Below are 20,457 nucleotides of genomic sequence, written 5' to 3' on the forward strand. Positions count from 1 at the left end.
TCTACTGCAAGTAGAAAATAAAATGAGGCATGAAAACTGAATTTCGTTTCGTTTTTTGGTTCTGCTCCACAGTGTGTCGGGTCAAATAAACTATTTAAACTTAACCCTGCGCATGTTGTCATTAAGATGCTATTTCTAGCTTTTCCCATGTAAAGGGTGATTTTTTAAGAATTTGGTTTTTCTTATAAAAAAACGCATAAAAATTACAAAACTGTATGAAATCTTTATTTGAGCCGATATTGGTTTATGCCGTTTACTTTTAAAAGATAATTCCATTCAAATGTTGGCCGCGGCTACGTTTTAAATGGCCCATACGAAAAGTCCAATTTTGGGTCACTTTTTCGAGCATTTCGGCTGGTATCTCGCGAATAACGCGTGTAATATTGTCTTCCAAGGCTGGAATTGTTGTTGGGTTGTTGGGTTATCCGCATAGACTAGAGACTAAACTTAGCCCCACAAAAAATAATCTAGCGGTGTTAAATCGCATGATCTAGGCGGCCAATTCACCGGTCCATTTCGTGAGATGAATTGCTTACCAAACTCATTCCGCAATATGTCCATTGATTCGCGCGATGTGTGGCACGTTGCTCCGTCTCGCTGAAACCACATGTCAACAAGAACCAGCCCTTCCATTTCCGGCAAAAAAAATCAGGAATCGTCGCGCGATAGCGAGCGCCATTGACCGTAACGTTGCGATTCTGATCATCTTTGAAGAAGTACGGACCAATGATGCCTCCAGCGTGTAAACCGCACCAAACCGTGCATTTTTCTGGGTACATTGGCGATTCTTGTATTGCTTCTGGTTGCTCTTCGATCCAAATGCGGCAATTTTGCTTATTAACATACCCATTTGACCAGAAATGAGCTTCGTCACTGAACACAATTTTGCGCGAAAAACATTTTTCACAGAGGACGAATTTTGGTAATTAAACTCGATTATTTGTAAGCGTTGTTCAGGCGTAAGTCTGTTCATGGTAAAATGGCAAACCAAACTGAGTACATTAGACTTTGACAGCTGTCAGAATTCCCGCGTTAACTATCAAATCTGAATACACGAAAAAATAACCCTTTACTTAGTTTGCCCTCAATGGCGGATGTGGAGGTACCCAGAAACGGCAATTTAATGCTGAGAAGATCCTTGTATTACTAGGCTGTCTTTATGTTCATTTTCTGCGATTCCGCAGTGACCGGGTATCCAAAGTTGCATAACTTTGTTGAGGCGGGAAAGGTCCCCTTCCCTGGAAGTTGCAATGCAGGCTAGTCTGAAAACACATGTGGCAGACTTTAATGCCAGTAGTGCAACCTGACTTTGTGAAAAGATTACGATTTTGGCATGTCTATAGTTGCGCTTTGGACATAGCGTTGCACAGATGTATATTGCGTATACCTCTGCTTGAAAGACGATTGGCCACTTATCTAAAGAGACATTGACCTTTATACATGGTACGCAGATATCTGGTTCTGTCTGGGATCCAATTTTTGAGCTATCCGTGATTGCAAAGGCTATGTTTATCTTCAAGATCTTTACCAGAGACTTGTAATACATAATTCCTCGTACGTGCGGAGAAAATACCGACCGCCCGGAATCAAGTCTGTTGATTTTATTTAACAAATTCTACTTAAATTTAACCTTCTCAAACCCCGGAGAGAAACAGTTCACTGTTCCGATCTTTCCCCCTGTCATTCTCTAGCTTTTTAAATCTTGGTTTTGCTACTGTCACCTGTGACCAAGAAAGGAAACTTTACCGCCGCTTTTTTTGTTGTATATTTATTTCGCTACCATGCGACAATCATTGTTTCTCCCACGGGAAATAAGGTGTCTAGTATCAGCAGTTTGTTCCGGCGAAGGAATATCGAGAAAATATACTTTTTCCGACTACACACGTTTGAGCTGGAATTTTCATGGGGACTTCCTTCGACAAGACCAAACTGTTGATACCTACAGTAACTGCTAAAAGTAATTCGATCGATTTTCATCGGCACCCTACTGTTTATGTCATGCGATAAACAACAATTGAACAATTGAATGTTGTTCTCAAGTTGACCTTTGACTGAAATATGCAACGGTTTTCTCGAACAGCATGCTTGCGGTATTGCTAATAATAGTACGAAAACACTTTATCCTGTATGTGTAATAGGAGAATTATCTCTCTCTCTATGTTCAATATTCTCCTGCACTTATATCTCTACTACAACGCAACCCGTATTGAAAATAAATTATGTGAGTGTACTGTTTTTCTAATCTCGGTTTGCTTTTTGATAGTTATTGAACTAGGTTCCTTTCTCTCCAATGTTCTCAAACTTAAAATTTTTGTTTTAAACTCTCCGCTATCAAATTATCCTTATTACATAAAGTCGTGGCGGTTAAAAGAAAACGATCGGCCAAAAAATCTGCTGGGGGGCTAACGATTTTCAACAGAGCAGGTCATTTTTTTGCTTTGCGGATGACCTGGATATTGGAAATTTGAGACTGTTGCAGACCAGTATACCTGACTAAAACGTGAAGCAGATAGGATCAAATTAAAAATTAATACGTTTAAAACCGAGTAAATTCGCGGAGTTACGTTTTGCAGGCGGAGTTGCGTTATGTCTTAGGACGTGCGACCTTTTAAGAGAGTAAGTAAGTAAGTAAGGCGACATCCATAAATTACGTAACGCAAAAAACCCAGTTTTTGGACACCCACTCCCCATATGTAACGAATCATAACGCCAATACCTACCTCACCATAAAAATTGAGTAACGCTGTAGAAGAATTTTCTTGGTAAAAATGCTCGTTTTTGAAGGGTCTCTCTAGAGTGTTTGTGTTACGTAACGCTGATCTTACATCCCCCCTTCCCTATGTAACAAATCGTAACGCTCAAGGATACCCCCTGTCCCCCCTATGAGCGTTACGTAATTTATGGATGCCGCCAAAGTGTTATGAACCGTGCGGGCTTTAACATGTGGGGCACGGTCCATGATAAATTCAGTCAGGTCATCTGCTTCGCTGGCGACGCACATGGGAGTATTTGAGCCAAAAAGCTGGCCAAAAGTCCAAGTCGCTCTTTTTGGTAGTAATTGGATATATTTATATCAAAAACGTGTTATTTTCGTATAATCAACACAAAAAAGGTGACATTCATTTAAAACGTCACCCAATATATAAAATATTACTTTAAATTCGCTTACTTCATTTTTGTGGTGTCTTTTTACACATTATTTGAAACAAAGATTTAGAAATTTCCATATAAATCTTCATTTAATAAAATGGGAATAAAATAAAAAAGAGGAACCAGGAGGAAGATTTTTCTTTTCGTATATTTTCAGAAGGCTTTGACCTCCTATCAATGAATAAAGCTTCGACGGGACTTGCGCGGAAGGTTACTAAATCATATAATTAATTTCACAATATTATGGACTTTTCGCGGTCGGTTTTTACAATCACTTATTTCGTAAACAATCCATGATTATTTTATGCATTCAACGTTTCAAATATTGCAAAACATTTTACTTATCTTATAGATTATGTCCTGTGAGAGAGAAAAATTTTTTGACAATTTTTTTCAATTTTTTACGCCACCCGAGCAGTAGCACATATTTTTTAAATTGACCAAATTACCGTGGAATAACTTTGAAACATAACAGTTTGGTTCATGTGATAAGACACAAATGGGTTCTTGAATAGCATGAGGGTGTGTTTCAACTGAAATCAATTAAAAATAATGGAAATCGTGTATTTTGTATATTGGACTTTTGGCCAACTTTTTGGGTCAAATAGTCCTATGTGCGACGTAAAACTTGTTGGAAGGACGTCCACGTTCAAGTTGAATGCTAGCAGAAGGAACCGATCGATTATGGTTGGGCTCGGCATACATAGGTAGTAGTGTAATAATCGACAAAGATGAGTTCGAGTTGGTGGGCGAATTTGTGTACTCGGATCATTGGTAAAGTCAAAAAAAAACTGCAGCAGAGAAGTTCGAACACGTATTGTAGCTGGAAGTATTGCGCTAGCTTTTTACGGACGATCTTCGGTGGTGTTTAACTCTGACCATTTTCTCGTCGTTTGTAAGATTCGCGCACGGTTGTCGAACGTGCTGAAATCTCGCACAGAGAAGACGACGCGTTTCAACATTCAGCGGTTGAAAGCTGATGGCGTGGCAGCAGAATACGCCAGAGAGCTGGATCAACGGATCGCAGAACAGCAGGAGGAATGAGTGGAAGACATAAATGGGCTGTGGAGCAGTATTCACGGCGCCATCGAAACGACTGCGAGAGAGGTGGTAGGTACGACGCGTGGAAGGCAGCCTAACGGCTGGTTCGATGCCGAGTGCCAGAGAGCGACAGATGAGAAGAACCGTGCCAGGAGCCGCATGCTCACTGCGGCTACGCATCAGAACAGAGAGAGGTACAGGGTGGCAAGAGCTGCTGAAAATAGAACCCACCGTCGGAAGAAGCGCGAGTACGAGGAGCAGGTGCTCGCCAGCGCAGAGGACAGCTATGCTCAAAACGACGTGCGGAGATTCTATAGAACTGTCAACAGAGTCAGAAGCAGGAATTTCCCGGTGCCGGTCATGTGTAATGACAAGGACGGCAACCTGCTTACTGATAAACCGACGGTTGCAGCCAGGTGGAAGGAGCATTTTCAGGCGCTATTGAACGGTGAGGTGCCGGATGAGCAGAGCAGGAACAGGATGACGATTATGAGTGACGAACAAGCTGTGGAGCCACCAACACAGGAGGAGGTGAAAAAAGGCGATTAGTGAGCTGAAAAACGGCAAGGCCGCTGTGAAGGACGGTATCCCGGCCGAACTTCTAAAAGCGGGAAGCGAGCGGCTGTACTATGCGGTCCACCAGATAATACTAAGAATCTGGGCGGACGAACAAATGCCGAACGACTGGTTGGAAGGCCTCATATGCCCTATCTATAAGAAGGGCCATCGATTGGATTCTGGCAACTATCGAGGGATAACGTTGCTCAACTCCGCATATAAAGTGCTCTCCCGTATCCTGTTCTTCAGATTGAGACCGCTAGCGGAATCTTTTGTTGGCGAATACCAGGCTGGTTTCCGACAAGGGCGTTCCACGACGGATCAAATTTTCACCCTGCGACAGATCCTCGATAAGTTCCGGGAGTACAACTCATCGACTCACCATCTTTTTGTGGACTTCAGGGCGGCATACGACTCAGTGAAAAGAAACGAGCTGTGGCAGATCATGCTGGAACACGGTTTCCCTGCGAAACTAATAAAGCTGAGTCGTATGACACTGGAGGGATCAAAATCGTGCGTGCGGATAGCTGGCGAGACATCAGCCGCGTTCGTAACGTTGGATGGACTGAAGCAGGGGGATGCGCTCTCCAACCTACTGTTTAACATCGCTCTTGAGGGTGCAGTACGAAGAGCAAACGTCGAAAGAAACGGTACGATCATCACAAAATCTCACATGCTTCTTGGCTTTGCGGACGATGTCGATATCATCGGTATCAACCGTAAGGCCGTGGAGGAGGCCTTCGTATCTTTTAAGAGAGAAGCAGCGAGATTGGGACTTGTCATTAACTCTGCCAAAACGAAGTACATGGTAGCTGGCAGAGAGCGTGGGAGTCCCCGTGGTGTTGGTGCTGAGGTGGAGATAGATGGGGAACGATTTAAAGTGGTTGACGAATTCGTTTATCTTGGTACGCTTGTGACATGTGACAACGATATGAGCCGTGAAGTGAAACAACGAGTTGCAGCTGCGAACAGGGCTTTCTACGGACTGCGTAACCAGATAAAGGTCCCGTAGTTTGCAAACTCGCACAAAACTAGCGCTGTATAGGACGCTGATACTCCCGGTGGCCCTTTACGGACATGAAGCATGGACGCTGAAGGAAGCTGATCGACGAGTGCTCGGAGTTTTTGAGCGTGAAATTCTGCGATCGATACTTGGCGATAAACTGGAAGACGGAGTGTGGCGCAGACGCATGAATCACGAGTTGTACCCGGTATACAAACATGCTGATATAGTGAAGGTAATACAGCGGGGCAGGCTGCAGTGGGCTGGACATGTAGCCAGGATGCCTGACGAGAGAGCCACCAAAACTATCTTCAGTAGAGAAACCAGGAAGAGGCCGTCGACTCCGTGGTAGGCCTCGCACGCGGTGGAAGAAGATGCACGATCTGCTGGTGTACGGGGAGACTGGAGAACGGCTGCTCAAGACAGAAGAAAATGGACATCTCTAATTCGTTCGTCCCTGGACCGGTGAACGGTCCGTTAGCCAAAAAAGTAAAGTAAGCTTCGGTGGTGTATGTGACGACGGCGTATGGAGACGAAAGATGAACCATGAGCTGTAACAACCAGAAAGTCGCAAATGCTGGAGGGTACCATGGGTAAGACATGTTGTAAGAAGGCCGGCCAACCATACCTTTGAAATAGTGTTCGTCTCGAATGACGCAACATTGTGATGCTGGTGAAAGCCTGGGAGATGTTTCTCCAAAAAAGTAAGTAGACAAGTCATTAATTATTTCTCGATTTATTTTATGCCCAAACCAAAACAATTGTAGAATGATACTCCAACCTCATCGAGAAAATTCAATGTCCATGTTATTATCAGGTGTACAGAGTGAAAACCGCTGTATTATGTCACTGGCGTCAACATTGTCGATCGCAAAACAGTCTTATCATAAGCTGATGCATTGGCTAGCAAATCATCACACTTGTCAATTTTCGATTGGCTTTTTTGTTTTGTTTTGTGGAATTGAGGGAAATCAAGTCGCCTAAGCGTCATTCGCAGGAAGTTTTAATTTTCACTTTTAATTTGAAAAAATCTGCAACCGAGGCACGTCGAACGATTGTTGAAATTTATGGCGAAAAATACATAAGTGAAGGAACCTGTCGCGAAAGGTTTTACCGCTATGAGAATTGCGATTTTAATGTAGAAGACATGGAGCGTCCTGGAGAGCTATGAAAAAAAATTTTTCGTTTCCAAATTGTACACCTGATAATATTACCTACTACTTTTCTTCATGTTAGGTGAGTCATTCATTGACCCATTCATTCAAAGGATGGATTAGTAAGCATTTTGATAATACTATGCGTCGCTACTCGATCGGTGAACGATAAAAAATTGTACTATCAACAACATTTATCTTTTTTTATCGAACGACAGATAATCCGCACCATTCCGATAAACGTCAATATTGTTCTATCGGTGCTCGCCTCAGTTGAGTCGAGTCACCGTGAAGTATACATTGCAGAGCTTGTTCATAGTGTAAACCACACTAGTTAATTTACTTTTTGTCTTTCTTAAGTCTGTAAAACTAGTGCAGAGTTCAATTGGTTCGAAAATTATTCTTGGGCTAATGGATGTGTAATTATTGGCTACTGCATTTTGTGTGTATAGGATCAGTGTCGATCGGTAAACCTAGGAAATAAATTTTAACCGTAGATTAAGGAGTAAGTCGTGTGGTGTACGTTTCAAATTCTACAACATGAATACTTCCGGTTGGCACAAGTTCCTGCTACTGTTGTGGAAGAACTGGATAATCGCGAAGCGTCACTACTTTCAAACTTTTTTCGAAATAGCCATTCCGATCATTGCTTCAACGCTCCTTATTCTGATTCGTGGCTTGGTAGATGCGGAGGTGTACAAGGATAATCTAGTCTTTTCTCCACTTGACCTTAATCGAGTATCACATCTGGGGTAAGCTTCAGTACGAAACGGTTACGGAAAAAATGCAGTAACAATATACAACTTATAGTGACTTCGATCCACCGATCCAGTTCATAATGGGATTCTCTCCGAGGAATGTAATTTTAGAGAGAGTCGTTGAGAACTCCGCGCGAATTCTGGGTGACTCAGCTTTGCAGGTGATGCCGTTTGATAATAGTGCCACAATGGGAATTTTTCTGCAGAACGAGAACGTTATAGTCGGAGTTGAGTTTCCTGATTCTTATCTGGTGAGTTTCAGAAATTTTTAAAATTTTATCGGCTTCAATAAACTGATGATTTAAAAATAATTTCATTTTCATAGAATATAGAAACCCTCCCAGAGCAGGTCGAGTTCGCGTTGCGTTATCCGGCAGAAATGCGTACCCACACGGTCGTAGGTACTGAATCATGGAATCACTGGCAAACGAATCGCCTATTTCCCCAGTTCGACATCGCTGGACCTAGGAGTCCACTTCGTGACGATGGTGGTTATCCTGCGAACTATCACATGGAGAGTTTTGCCCAGATTCAGAGTGCTGTTTCGCGGGCAATTGTTTTAGAACACAGCGCAAGCATGCAGCTTCCGATTGTTGAACTGAGGGTACGTGTCTGCTTTACGGACTACATGAAAACTGATTCGATTTATTTTCTCTTTTTGTAGCGATATCCTCATCCACCCTTCTATAGTGATCCACTCCTACTCGGTCTTGAAAATCTGCTGCCAATCATTATAATTGTAGCATTTTTCTACACCTGCATAAATACTGTTAAGTACATTACGGTTGAGAAAGAATTACAACTGAAGGAATCGATGAAGATCATGGGTTTGTCAAGCTGGTTGCACTGGACGGCTTGGTATGTGCGTACGAAGTTTCAACTGCTGATCTCGATCTCGCTGGTTACCGTTTTTATTTGTGTAAGTTGAATGACGAGTATTTCGAAGACCTAAAGTTATAATTTATTTTCACTCTAGGTGAGTATGACTGGTAACACACATCTGGCAGTTCTCACGTTCGCTGAGTGGTCCGTCGTTTGGGTGTACCTGTTTGTCTACAGTATTGCGATTATAATGTTTTGCTTTATGATGAGTACATTTTTTTCGAAAGGTTCGTTACCAAAAGACTTTTGTAGATGTAGTCTTAATAACTTAATATTATTTTAGCGAACACAGCTTCCGGGATCGCTGGTTTGATGTGGTTTGTATTCGTTATGCCGTACAATATAGCGTTTCTGAGCTACGATGAAATATCGCTGGGAGCTAAGATGGTGCTCTGCTTGTTTCACAACTCGGCTATGTCATTTGGACTAATGCTAATGATGCGTCACGAGGGAACGACTACTGGTGTACAGTGGTCTAATTTGTTTTCTCCGGTTACCGTGGATGACGACCTGAGTGTTGGGTTAACGATGGTGATGCTGCTGGTTGACTCGGTAATTTACCTGCTCATCGCTCTATACGTGGAAAAAGTATTTCCTGGAAAATACGGAGTAGCACAACCATGGTATTTTCCATTCACCAAAAGATTCTGGAACAATAAGGCTGACACTATTCTAACTACAGAAAACAGACCTGACGAGGATTCTGCTAACAGAGAACCAGAACCCGTAGGACTGCACGCAGGTATTCAAATCCGAGGACTACGCAAGGAATACGACAAAGCCAAGATAGCTGTTCGCGGTTTACACTTGAACATGTATGAAAATCAAATTACGGTTCTGTTAGGCCACAATGGGGCAGGAAAGACCACCACAATGTCAATGCTGACAGGAGTGTTTTCGCCAACTTCGGGAACAGCTCTCATCGATGGTTGCGATATTCGAAGAAACATAGATGGGGCAAGACGTTCGCTAGGATTGTGTCCGCAGCATAACGTCTTGTTCAACGAACTGACCGTTGCTGAGCATATTAAGTTTTTCGCCAGATTAAAAGGTGTACACCCGAAAGAAATTCCAAACGAAATACAGCACTATGTAAATATTTTGGAACTAAAGGACAAAACACACGCCGAGTCGCATACTTTGTCTGGTGGGATGAAAAGAAAACTTGCAGTTGGTGTGGCCCTTTGCGGTGGTTCCAAGGTTGTGGTATGCGATGAACCAACATCCGGGATGGATCCCGCGGCCAGACGTGCGTTATGGGATCTGTTGATCCAGGAGAAGAAGGGACGAACGATACTGCTGTCAACACATTTCATGGACGAAGCAGACATACTTGGAGACAGAATAGCGATTATGGCCGACGGAGAGCTCAAGGCAGCAGGGTCGTCTTTTTTCTTAAAAAAGAAATTTGGCGTTGGATATCGGCTGATTTGTGTCAAGCAGAACGAATGTATACCAGGGCATGTAACCGAGCTGATTCAGCGTTATCTTCCGAGCGTGGAGATCGACACCGATTTAGGAACCGAGCTTTCCTATGTGCTGGGAGAAAATCAAACAAACGTTTTTCATAGTCTTTTGAAAGATCTAGAAGAGAATGCAGAGCGATTGAACGTTTCAAGTTACGGAATATCTTTAACAACACTGGAGGAAGTGTTTTTAAAAATTGGTGGTGATACGAGTGCCACTGAAGGCGACGAAACGGATTTGAAAGAGCATGACAGTGAGGATCATTTCAGTGTTTCAAACACAACAATCAATTTAGCAGAAGATGAAAAACTTTTGAAGGGAACCACTCTGCGTTTCAGTCAAATCCATGCAATGTTTGTAAAGAAATTCATGGTTACTTACAGAAGCTTGGTAGCATTCCTGGTTCAAATTTTTATTCCAATATTCTTCGTTATCATGACCATTGCAATAGTCCGCTCATTTCCCCAAATTGGTATGTTGCCCTCGCTGCGAATATCGTTTACCAATTACCTAAGGACCACAACTGTTCTCGAATCTGCCGGTGGAAATCCAGAACTAGTAACCGCATATCAACAGCTCTTCGTCGACAAAGAATCTGACACGAAGCTCGTAACTATCACGGAATCAATGACAGATTACATTTTGCGTAGGGTAGGTAGGACATTGTTTGTCAACATTCATTAGGCTTAAAAGAATTGGTTGCTCGATTTTAGGCTGTAGAAAATGAACCATTGGTTATGAATGAATTTTTAGTTGGAGCGACAATTTCCCCGAACATTATTACTGTGTGGTTTAATGCACAAGGTTTCCATACAGTTCCATTAACTATCAACACACTGTACAACGCGCTGCTTCATACCGTGTGCTTGAGCTGTTCGATAAGCGTGGATAACAGGCCGTTGCCATTCCGACCGGATACTAGGGTGAGTGTTCATACTATGAAGTTTTTTTTTTGACCAACTTTTTTCAATATCTGCTTACAGTTTGCCCAGCTACAAATCGGCAACAGTATGGGATTCCAGTTGGCCTTCAACACGGGATTCGCAATGGCTTTCGTCACGGCACTATACATAATGTTCTACATTAAGGAACGTGTCAGCCGAGCTAAACTCCTTCAGTTTGTCAGCGGAGTAAACGTACTCATATTCTGGACGGTATCGTTTCTGTGGGATTACATGACTTACATCATAACGGTTCTTTTTTACATTGCAACACTGGCCATCTTCCAGGAGAATGGTTGGTCCACGTTCGAAGAGCTTGGTAAAGTTTGAAATTTCGCTGCGAAAGCTCCAACGTTGAAACTTGTTTTCTCTTAGGTCGAGTGTTTCTAATCCTCATGGTGTTCGGCTTTGCATTTCTGCCGCTCACATATCTACTGTCGCTGTATTTCGATGTACCGGCCGGTGGGTTCGTGAAAGTGATGTTGCTGAATATTTTTACCGGAATTATTTTTTTTATGGCGGTATTCATGCTATCGTTCGACGGTTTTGACTTGGCGGATGTTGCCAATGGACTGGAATGGGGCTTCATGATATTCCCACTTTTCGCGCTCAGCCATGCCTTAAGTAATATGAACATAGCTTCGATGACAGAGCAAATTTGCAATGCACAGTGCGAAATAATTCCGGGATGCACACCCGATCTTATGTGCCAGTTGTTTCCAAATTGTTGCGGTAAGTCAACCATAGCATTCGAGATAATCAACATTGACAGTTTACAACTTCCTAGGCGTAAACATTTTCTCCTGGGATATTTCTGGCATCAATCGGAATTTAATGTTCATGACCGGATTGGGAATTGGATGCTTTTCAATATTAATGGTGATAGAATATCGATTAATCACAAAACTATTCAGCAGTTTAAGCTCATCCAAAAAAACACCACAGAACTATTCCGAAAACATCGACCAGGATGTTCTGGATGAGAAACAACGTATTCAAAACATGGGAATGGCAGATATTAACGCCACTCACTTAGTACTGCGAGACGTAACGAAATATTACAAATCTTTTCTAGCAGTCAACCAGTTGTCGGTTTCTGTAGAACACTCTCAGTGCTTTGGGTTACTAGGAATCAATGGCGCTGGCAAGACGTCAACGTTCAAAATGTTAACCGGTGATGAGGATATTTCCTCGGGGGATGCTTGGGTTAATGGATTTTCATTGAAAACAAACATAACAAGCGTTCATCAGCAGATCGGTTACTGTCCACAGTTTGATGCTTTGATTGATGATTTGACCGGCAGAGAAACGTTGAAAATCTTCTCTCTATTACGAGGTGTACCAAAACAAGATATCCCTACAGTGTCACTAAGACTAGCGAGCGAATTAAACTTCCTCAAGCATATAGATAAGCGGACTAAACAATACAGTGGCGGAAATAAGCGAAAGCTAAGTACCGCTCTTGCATTACTAGGAAACCCTTCGGTTGTTTATCTCGATGAACCAACCACCGGAATGGATCCAGGAGCGAGGCGAATGCTTTGGAATGTGATTTCCAAAGAACGTGATTCAGGTAAATCGATCGTTCTAACCTCGCACAGTATGGAAGAGTGTGAAGCTTTGTGTACAAAGTTGGCCATCATGGTGAACGGCGAATTCAAGTGCATTGGTTCAACACAGCATTTGAAGAACAAATTTTCCAGCGGATATTACCTAACGATTAAGGTGAAAAAGGAAGCCTTTGAGACGAGCTCAGAGCCACTTGCTGAAATAAAGGCCTTTGTAGAGAAAAAACTGCCAGATGCACAATTGAAGTGAGTGCACTGAAAGGAACGAAAGTGTAAGGTTAAGATACTAATTGATGGTTTTAACTTTCAGGGAAGAATATCTGGAATCTATAACTTATCACATTATGAGTATAACCTTACGATGGTCGACGTTGTTCGGGTTGATGGAGGAGGCCAAGCGACAGCTGGAGATTGAAGATTATATTTTACGACAAACAACATTGGAACAAGTGTTTCTATCATTTACAAAATATCAACAAATAACAAATGGTTGAAAAGTTAGGTGATTTACTTGGAGGAATCATAATTTTCGCGTATCTCTAGGGGTACAGTAGTCCGCCATTAAGCATTTTTTCTTTATAATACTTCATTTGTTGTTCAAACTTACTCTTAAAATATGGTTGTAGCAATCAAATAAACCATATTTCAATTTGAAATCTAAACTAGACTACTACAACATGATCTACCACTACTCTCTCGCACTCTGCGAGAACATATCAAACACAGGGGGTACAATTGATTTGGAAAATATCACCATGGGGTACGCGGACAAAAAAACGTTGAGAACCGCTGAGATAGATCCATGTGAGGTATCACTGGTAATTTTTCAGCTTCTTGTCCAGTAACTCCTATCTCTGCCTCCTCGTGTACGAGTAATCTTTGGAAGGATCGTAACCAACACCGGTGAAACCTCTGGTCGTATGCAAGGATGTAAATAACCACTCGCGCTAATTTTTTTTTTGCAAGCTGATAGCTCATTTAATAAGCACAATTCTAGACAACTTTGTATGACGAACTTAAAGTCCTTAAGTAGTGCTACAACATTGTCGAAAAAAGTATTGCTCGTACTCAAACACCGGAGCTGTGAGACCACATTCTTGCAAATTCTCGCGGTAAATATCACGATCGCTATGATTATCGCGATAATTTTCTTCGATTTTTTTTGTATCGTAACATAGTTTTAAGAGAATTAATATATACTTACGAGGGGGTAGGATTGTGAAAAAAACCATTTTTGTGTTACGTTTTATTTTACCGGCTTCAAAAGACAAAAATAAATTGCGGATATCCGAATATCCGAACATTCGATTATCCGTATCCGACTATCCGAGTATCCGGATAGTATTCGTTTACCCATCCGTAATCAGAGCTTCGGATAATCAGATCACGAGTTCATTCGGTTTAAAATCCCAGGACTACTATCTAGTGATGGTGAAGATGCGTCCAAAGCTTTCAATTGTATAAACAGCCATCAACAGCGTTGCGGAGCACGTGCTCGACGATGAACGTCGGGTGGTGTGGGACGAGAAGAACGCTACGCGGGTACTAACGTTGCGTCGAGCTACCCGTAAAAACGTGGACAGAAGAGGAGACATCAAAACCAACTATTCCTGAAGAATTGTGCGTGTCAAATAAATGTTGTGTGGACAAGAAAAAAACTATTCATGGAGAGAAAGCACCGCCAGAAAAAGGAGGAGTTCGTAGAACTTGAACAGCTGAATCACTCTCAGATGCGAAAGTTTTACCAGAAACTCTACGCATTCCGGCTATGTGCCGCGAGCCACAATGAGCTAAGATAAGGAAGGGAGTATTCTGCTGGACGATCGTGAGGTGACTGAAAGGTGGAAGTAGCACTTCGATGAACACTCCAATGGCGTACAGCAAGAGGATCAAGACGGCGATAGAAATGACACTTTTGATGCAGCAAAGGACGGCGACGTGCTACTCTCAACGATACGCGAAGCTAAGAATGCCATCAAGCCATCAAGGAACAATGAGGTTATATGCCCTATCAATAAAAATGCGACGAACTGGACTATGACAATTTTAGAGCGATCACGATCCTGAATGCCGCCTACAAAGTGGTTTCTCAAGTTTTCTTCCAACATCCGTCGCTACAAATGGATTCGTGAGAAGTTATCCAGCTGGCTTCGTAGAAGGCCACTAAACAACGCACCAGATTTTCACTTTGCGGCAGATCCTTCAAAAGTGACGTGAATATAGAGTAGGGTAGGAATCGTTATATGGAAAAAACGAAACCGTAATGTGAATGCTATCGACTGTGACGTGTATCTATTATTGCTTGGATTTTCGGCTCATCAGTCTTTAAGCTGAACTAAATGAAGTACTGCCTCTTTTCCTTCAACGTTTCGACAATATATTTTGTCTTTATCAAGAAGTCTACAAAAAACAAAGCAGAGATGTGTTTTCCCTATTTTAAAACCTTTTCCGAATGTCTGGTACTTACTAAAGCTTTTCGTTTTGTTTTCATTTGTAACTTATATAATACATAATTAACTGTGGTCTGTTTGCGTTTATCACATAAAATGGAACTATTTTAAATAATTTTTGTCATTGAATAATCTAGAAAAACTTGTACTCGGAAAAACATTATTTATGGTCACAATTGTTAATCTTCTACTAGTGTGTTGTCGAAAGCTTATCTAGATCAGATTGTCTGAGTGCGCATGATTGTCAGTTTCATGACGTCTATGAATTTTAAACCATAGCACAGTGGGGAATCGCTGGCCATCAGCCAAAAAATTTTTTTTTCGTTAGCTGTTTCATAATATTTTTCCTTTATTGCAATAACATTCAAGTGTCTAAACCCAAAATTTGGGCGCAATATCATGAAATCTGAATTTTTTATGACTTTTCAAAGCTTGGCAAACTGACGTTTTTGTCATTTTTTGAAAAAAAGTTCATTGCTTTGAAACGCTCTGTAGCTTCAATGATAGCTTGGATTTTTTGACGTCAAGAAAAAAGTTGTTGTAAATATTGTGCAGAACAAACCCTTTTCATTAGATATTGCAAAATTTGGTCATAATAGGCCTGCCACTAGAAAAAATTAGAAAAACATGATGTTTTGTAGAAAAGTAGCTTAAAAGTTTGGTTGCCGCAGTTTGCCACGGTTGTGACTACATTCAAAATTTAGGTAAAAACGTAAGCTTTTAAATGCATACTGTCCACTGCTGCGCAAAACTGCGCAAATTGTCACTTTCGTGAAAAAAGCGATAGCAGTTTTTTTTCTTTTTTTTTTGAGGTTGAAATTTCAACCAGGATTAATTTTAATCATAACCATGATACCCATTAATGGAAATTTATGATATCGAAGACAATCCGTAAGAATAAAACAAAAATTTGGGCAAAAATTACAAAATTCATCAATTAAAAGTTATAAAATAAGTGTCAAATAAGAAAATAGTAAACAAATCTTTATGAAACTTTTAATCATGTCAAACTTTATCACTTTCTGCAAATTTAAAACAATATTAAAAACATTCAGCCCTTTTCAATTTATGATCATGAAATTCGCTAAACTGATTGAAGTGTTAAATACTAGCAGCAAATTCAAACCATCAAACTCCGGCTAACAATAGCCCGTTTGCTTTTGCTTCGCACTCGTTTGCATACAAAAGTAAAGCACACATTTAGCTTTATGAGAAAAAAACAAAGAACAGTCGTCGCCCTCCGCATCTTTTCGTATTTATTTAGAACGTTGTGTCATTCCAGTGTCTTGGTTTTCAAATTCATAAATTCGTTGAATTTTATTATGGAGCCTTCAACTTCAGCGGCACCACTAAATTCAATGTCTAGTAAGTTGTCAATTCATGGTGTTGTACATGAATTCAAATGTCCTCTTTCAACCATAGAAACCGGATAAGGAAGATAATGTATATATGAAACAATGAAACATCGAAAATTACTAGAAGAAATGAAAATTGCAGCGAAAGACATTTTTCCTGCTGATAAGTATAATGAACTTCAAATTTTCTGGAAACAATTAAACACGAGATTTGAGCGATCACAGCGGAAGATGATGATGCTGATGATGATTTTTTCAGTTTGTAATTAATTTGTACTACTTATTTTGTTTTAGTTTATTTAAAAAAATATATATATTTAGGCAAAATTTGTTAAGTTCGAGAGTTTGTCCATAAATTACGTATTTTTTCAAGTTTTTTTGTGGTGAAAGATCATATAATTCTATGAGAAAGGAAAAAAAAGATAAAAAATATTTAAAATTGGATTTCGTGCTTTATGGACATCCTAGCTCTTCAGTGTCTTCTGCAAAGTTGTTAGGCATCTAAAATACTATACTTTAACATAATGTAGTGCATTATTACAGTATTATATTGCATTATTACAGTATTATATTTTTTTTGTGTACTCCGCTCTTCATATTATTGGCAGTATGAATGATACGTTTTTTTTTTCAATTTATATCCGTGCTTGCGTGTGAGAGTTTACCCTTTCATTTCTAGCTTACTGCTCTACTATACCGAGCCTCTTTTTCTATCCTACCAATATCGCCAAATTACAATTCTTTGAACTGAGGCTACACCTAGCGTTCCCCTCTGGCCAGGTTTATTCTAAGGCTAATGACATACTGAGGCGTCAAATAAAGCGAAGCGTTGAGCGTATTAGAAGCGGAATAAACAGAAGCGTTGGATGAAGCTTCCTATGACATACTGGAGCAAGCGTCGCAAATGCGTTGTGTTGTCATATTCCTAGATTCCAGCAGCGGTTTCCTTTAAAGAAAATATGAATTCGTCCAATGAAGATTTGTTTGCTTCTTCAAGCAAGGTAAATCACGTTTTTAGTTAACATAGATATTTTTTTTATGAAGTAAAATAATACTTCTGAAGTCAGTTGCGCTACAGACTTAGTAAAATATATAAGAAATTATTCTAAATTTTATACCCGCTGACCCCGAGTAACGTTCAACTAATTTATGATATCTGTTCGGCTTTGAATAACCCCTGTGAGCACAGCTAGTTACTCAGCGGCTGGCGTTTCGCGACTAAAGAAATTCAGTATGTTAGGCATGCAATATCAATCAAAAATACCAGTGTTATTTTCCTGACGACCTGAAAAATTTTCGCGATATTTTCTATATTCAAGACCAAAAAAAGGCGAATATAAAGCACCTGGCGATGAAAGATTTTGTCTGAACAAGGTATTACCGCGTAAGTATACGCGCGTCAAAACACTACTCGTTCTGTTCCGCCGCCTCTACCGACGCGTCGTTGCCGCTTGAGTATGACCGGTTTGAGCGTTTCATAAAGACGTTCGAAGAAGTAGCTCGGACGCTTTTGCGACGCTTCATGCTTCGCTTCATATGACGCCTCAGTATGTCAATAGCCTAAGAGGGACTTGTCAAGAGGAAGGAGTATTATCGAAACCTCGTTCCTCGTGCCAATATCGCCGATTACAATTCCCTGTGGAGGGTAAATATTTCTGAAATCAGTTCTATTATAAGAAGGACTTATTTTGTCAAGAGGAAGGAGTCTTATCGAATCTCGTTCCTCCTACTAACACCGCGTCACAATCACAATTTCCTGAAGAGAACTATTATACGTTACTCAGAACAGTTTTATTATAAGAGGGACTTTTTTTTTGTTAGTATGAAAGTCAGCGAGGAGGGTACTATAGAATTCAGCTTGAAGGAAGGGTATGTAGTGGAGAGCCTGAGAATGAACCCATGTTAAAGTCCTTTGACAACCAAATGGCCTGATTCTACTAAGACTCGAACCCACGACCACTCGCTTATCAAAGCGGACTCTGTAAACTTGCGGCTCTCCTATAGGATTGAGATAATTATGAAAAAAAAATTAAAATAAGGAAGTTAGAGTGAAATAGGTGTTTTTTAAGTAAATCGGTTATTTGCAAAGATAGATTTTTTTTCAAAGTTGTTAAAAATGAACGGGGCTGCAATACAGCAGGACAATCTATTTCTTTATCTACAAAGATAAAAAGGTTGGGTTTCTGATTTCACCAAAAGTTTTGTTACCCTATTTTTGTACATGGTGTCACCGCGAAAGTGATACACTTTTGAGTGCCTTTTTGACAATCGGGAGGCCTACCCTGCTAATCAGCTGTGTTTATTGAGATTACGACACATGTTTATAATTCACTTGTAGGTGATTAAGGAGTCCGATATCTCACCGGCACGGGTGGCACGTATCAGACCAATTAGTATTGTTGGAAACCATGTTCGAGTATAAGTATATCGTACGTTCTAAAGTCAATGAACAGATGGTGCGTCTATAGATTGAATTCTCGAAATTTATCGAGGATCTGTCGCAGGGTGAACATTTGGTCCGTAGTAGAGCGTCCCCCTCGAAAACCACATTAGTAATTGCCAAAAAATGTCTCTGACAACGGCCTCAGTGTATGGAACAGAATACGGAAGAGAATTTTGTAAACGGTGTTGAAAAGGGTTATGCCCCGATAATTACTACAGTCCAGGCGGTGGCCTTTCTTGTAGATCGGGCATATGAGACTCTCCAGTCCGAGGGCAATTCTTCTCTCAGCATAATCCGGTGTGAAGCACAATCGGCTGGAATGCCGTCCTTACCTGCTGCCTTGCAGTTGCTCAGCTCTTCCACTGCTTTTTTAACCTCGTCCATGGATGGTGGGTCCACAGCTTTGTCATCATTCTTAATCACCATCCTGCTCCTTTCGACTACGCTTTTTTTCACCATTCAATAGCACACTAAAGTGTTCCTTTTAACGCCTGGCCACCTTCGTTCTATCGGTAATCAGGTTCCCCTCCATATCGTTACACATGACAGGGGCTGACACGTTTTGGTTCCTGATTCTATGAATCTTCTTGTAGAAGCTTCCGCATCGTGCCTTGAAAAGCAACCTTCCGCCTCCGCAAGAATATGGTCCCAATGCTGTCGTTCCTTCCGGCGATGGAGTCTTTTTTCTGTAGCTCAAGCTTCCCGGTATCTTCCTACGCTCTGACGAGTCACAACCGTGGCTAACATGTGAACTCTGGCGCGGTTCTTTTCATCCGTCGCTCGCTGGCACTCAGTGTCAAACCACTCATTGGACGTGGCTGTCGCAGATGTAACCAACACTTCTCCCGCTGTGGTGCTGTCTGTACTGTGGATAAGCTTCCAATGTTTATTCAGGCTACTTCCAACTTTATCCTTGATTTCTGTAGCCACTTCTTCAGTTGATAGCCGCTTAATGTTCAACTGCATCCTCCTTGTTGTCCTGGATTTTAACACGTTGGACAACCGGGCGCGAATCTTGGATACCACGAGATAGTGATCCGAGTCAATGTTTGCTCCTCTGAACGACTTCACGTCTGTAGCGTCTGAAAAGTGCCGACCATCAATCGGAACATGGTCGATCTGAGAGCAGGCCTCTCCATTTGGGTGCCTCCAGGTGTGCTGACGTATATTCCGGCGTGCAAAACAAGTGATAGCCAAACCTGTGGATGCAGCGAAATTGACAAGCCTCAGGCCGTTGTCGTTCGTAGTAGAGTGGAGGCTTTCTCTACCAATCACGGTGCGGAAAAAGTTCTCCTGCCCGACCTTTTTCGCTAAGCTTCTGAACAATGAAGTAGACTGCCCCAGACTACTGTCATTACTTGATATTCGTGTCCCATCACGTGCTATTGAGACTTCTACTCTTCTTCAAACATGGTTTCACCGTACAGCGTTTGGATTAATCACCTGACATCTAAACTTTGATTAAAGCTTAACAGTTATACTTGCAGTTTCGAACGACGTAACTATTTAAAACGGTTGGAGAACAGATCGATTCACAATATGTAATTCAATTTGTGTCAATTGTGCATGTAGTTACTGAGTAATACGGGTTTGAAGGTCATTTTTCGAGGTAAAATCTGATTTCTCTCCGCCGGGAATGGGTTAATGAGCCTATATCATCGATGATACGTGCCTTTACTTCTGCTGA

At 41.2% G+C, this 20,457-nt stretch overlaps 1 protein-coding gene across 1 annotated transcript; it reads left to right on the forward strand.

The window, feature by feature from the left end:
* The first annotated feature begins 7,279 nt into the window (after positions 1–7,279).
* LOC129723286 (phospholipid-transporting ATPase ABCA3-like) lies at positions 7,280–13,033 on the forward strand. Its single transcript, XM_055677412.1, has 11 exons — positions 7,280–7,658; positions 7,717–7,915; positions 7,990–8,268; positions 8,329–8,583; positions 8,641–8,773; positions 8,830–10,664; positions 10,727–10,936; positions 10,997–11,273; positions 11,330–11,686; positions 11,742–12,768; positions 12,833–13,033. The coding sequence occupies exons 1-11, from the start codon at positions 7,447–7,449 to the stop codon at positions 13,014–13,016; spliced, it is 4,968 nt and encodes a 1,655-aa protein (XP_055533387.1). The 5' UTR covers positions 7,280–7,446; the 3' UTR covers positions 13,017–13,033.
* Positions 13,034–20,457: the final 7,424 nt, after the last annotated feature.

This window comes from Wyeomyia smithii, chromosome 2 (assembly GCF_029784165.1).
Source record: "Wyeomyia smithii strain HCP4-BCI-WySm-NY-G18 chromosome 2, ASM2978416v1, whole genome shotgun sequence".
Classification (NCBI taxonomy): domain Eukaryota; kingdom Metazoa; phylum Arthropoda; class Insecta; order Diptera; family Culicidae; genus Wyeomyia; species Wyeomyia smithii.

What these genes read in the sequence shown, in the direction of transcription:
- LOC129723286 (XM_055677412.1), top strand. Translation starts at nt 7,447, where the DNA reads ATGAATACTTCCGGTTGGCACAAGTTCCTGCTACTGTTGTGGAAGAAC. An exon ending in TTCCGATTGTTGAACTGAGG is followed by an intron (nt 8,269 to 8,328) that starts GTACGTGTCTGC and finishes CTCTTTTTGTAG; the next exon opens with CGATATCCTCATCCACCCTT. An exon ending in CAGATTACATTTTGCGTAGG is followed by an intron (nt 10,665 to 10,726) that starts GTAGGTAGGACA and finishes GCTCGATTTTAG; the next exon opens with GCTGTAGAAAATGAACCATT.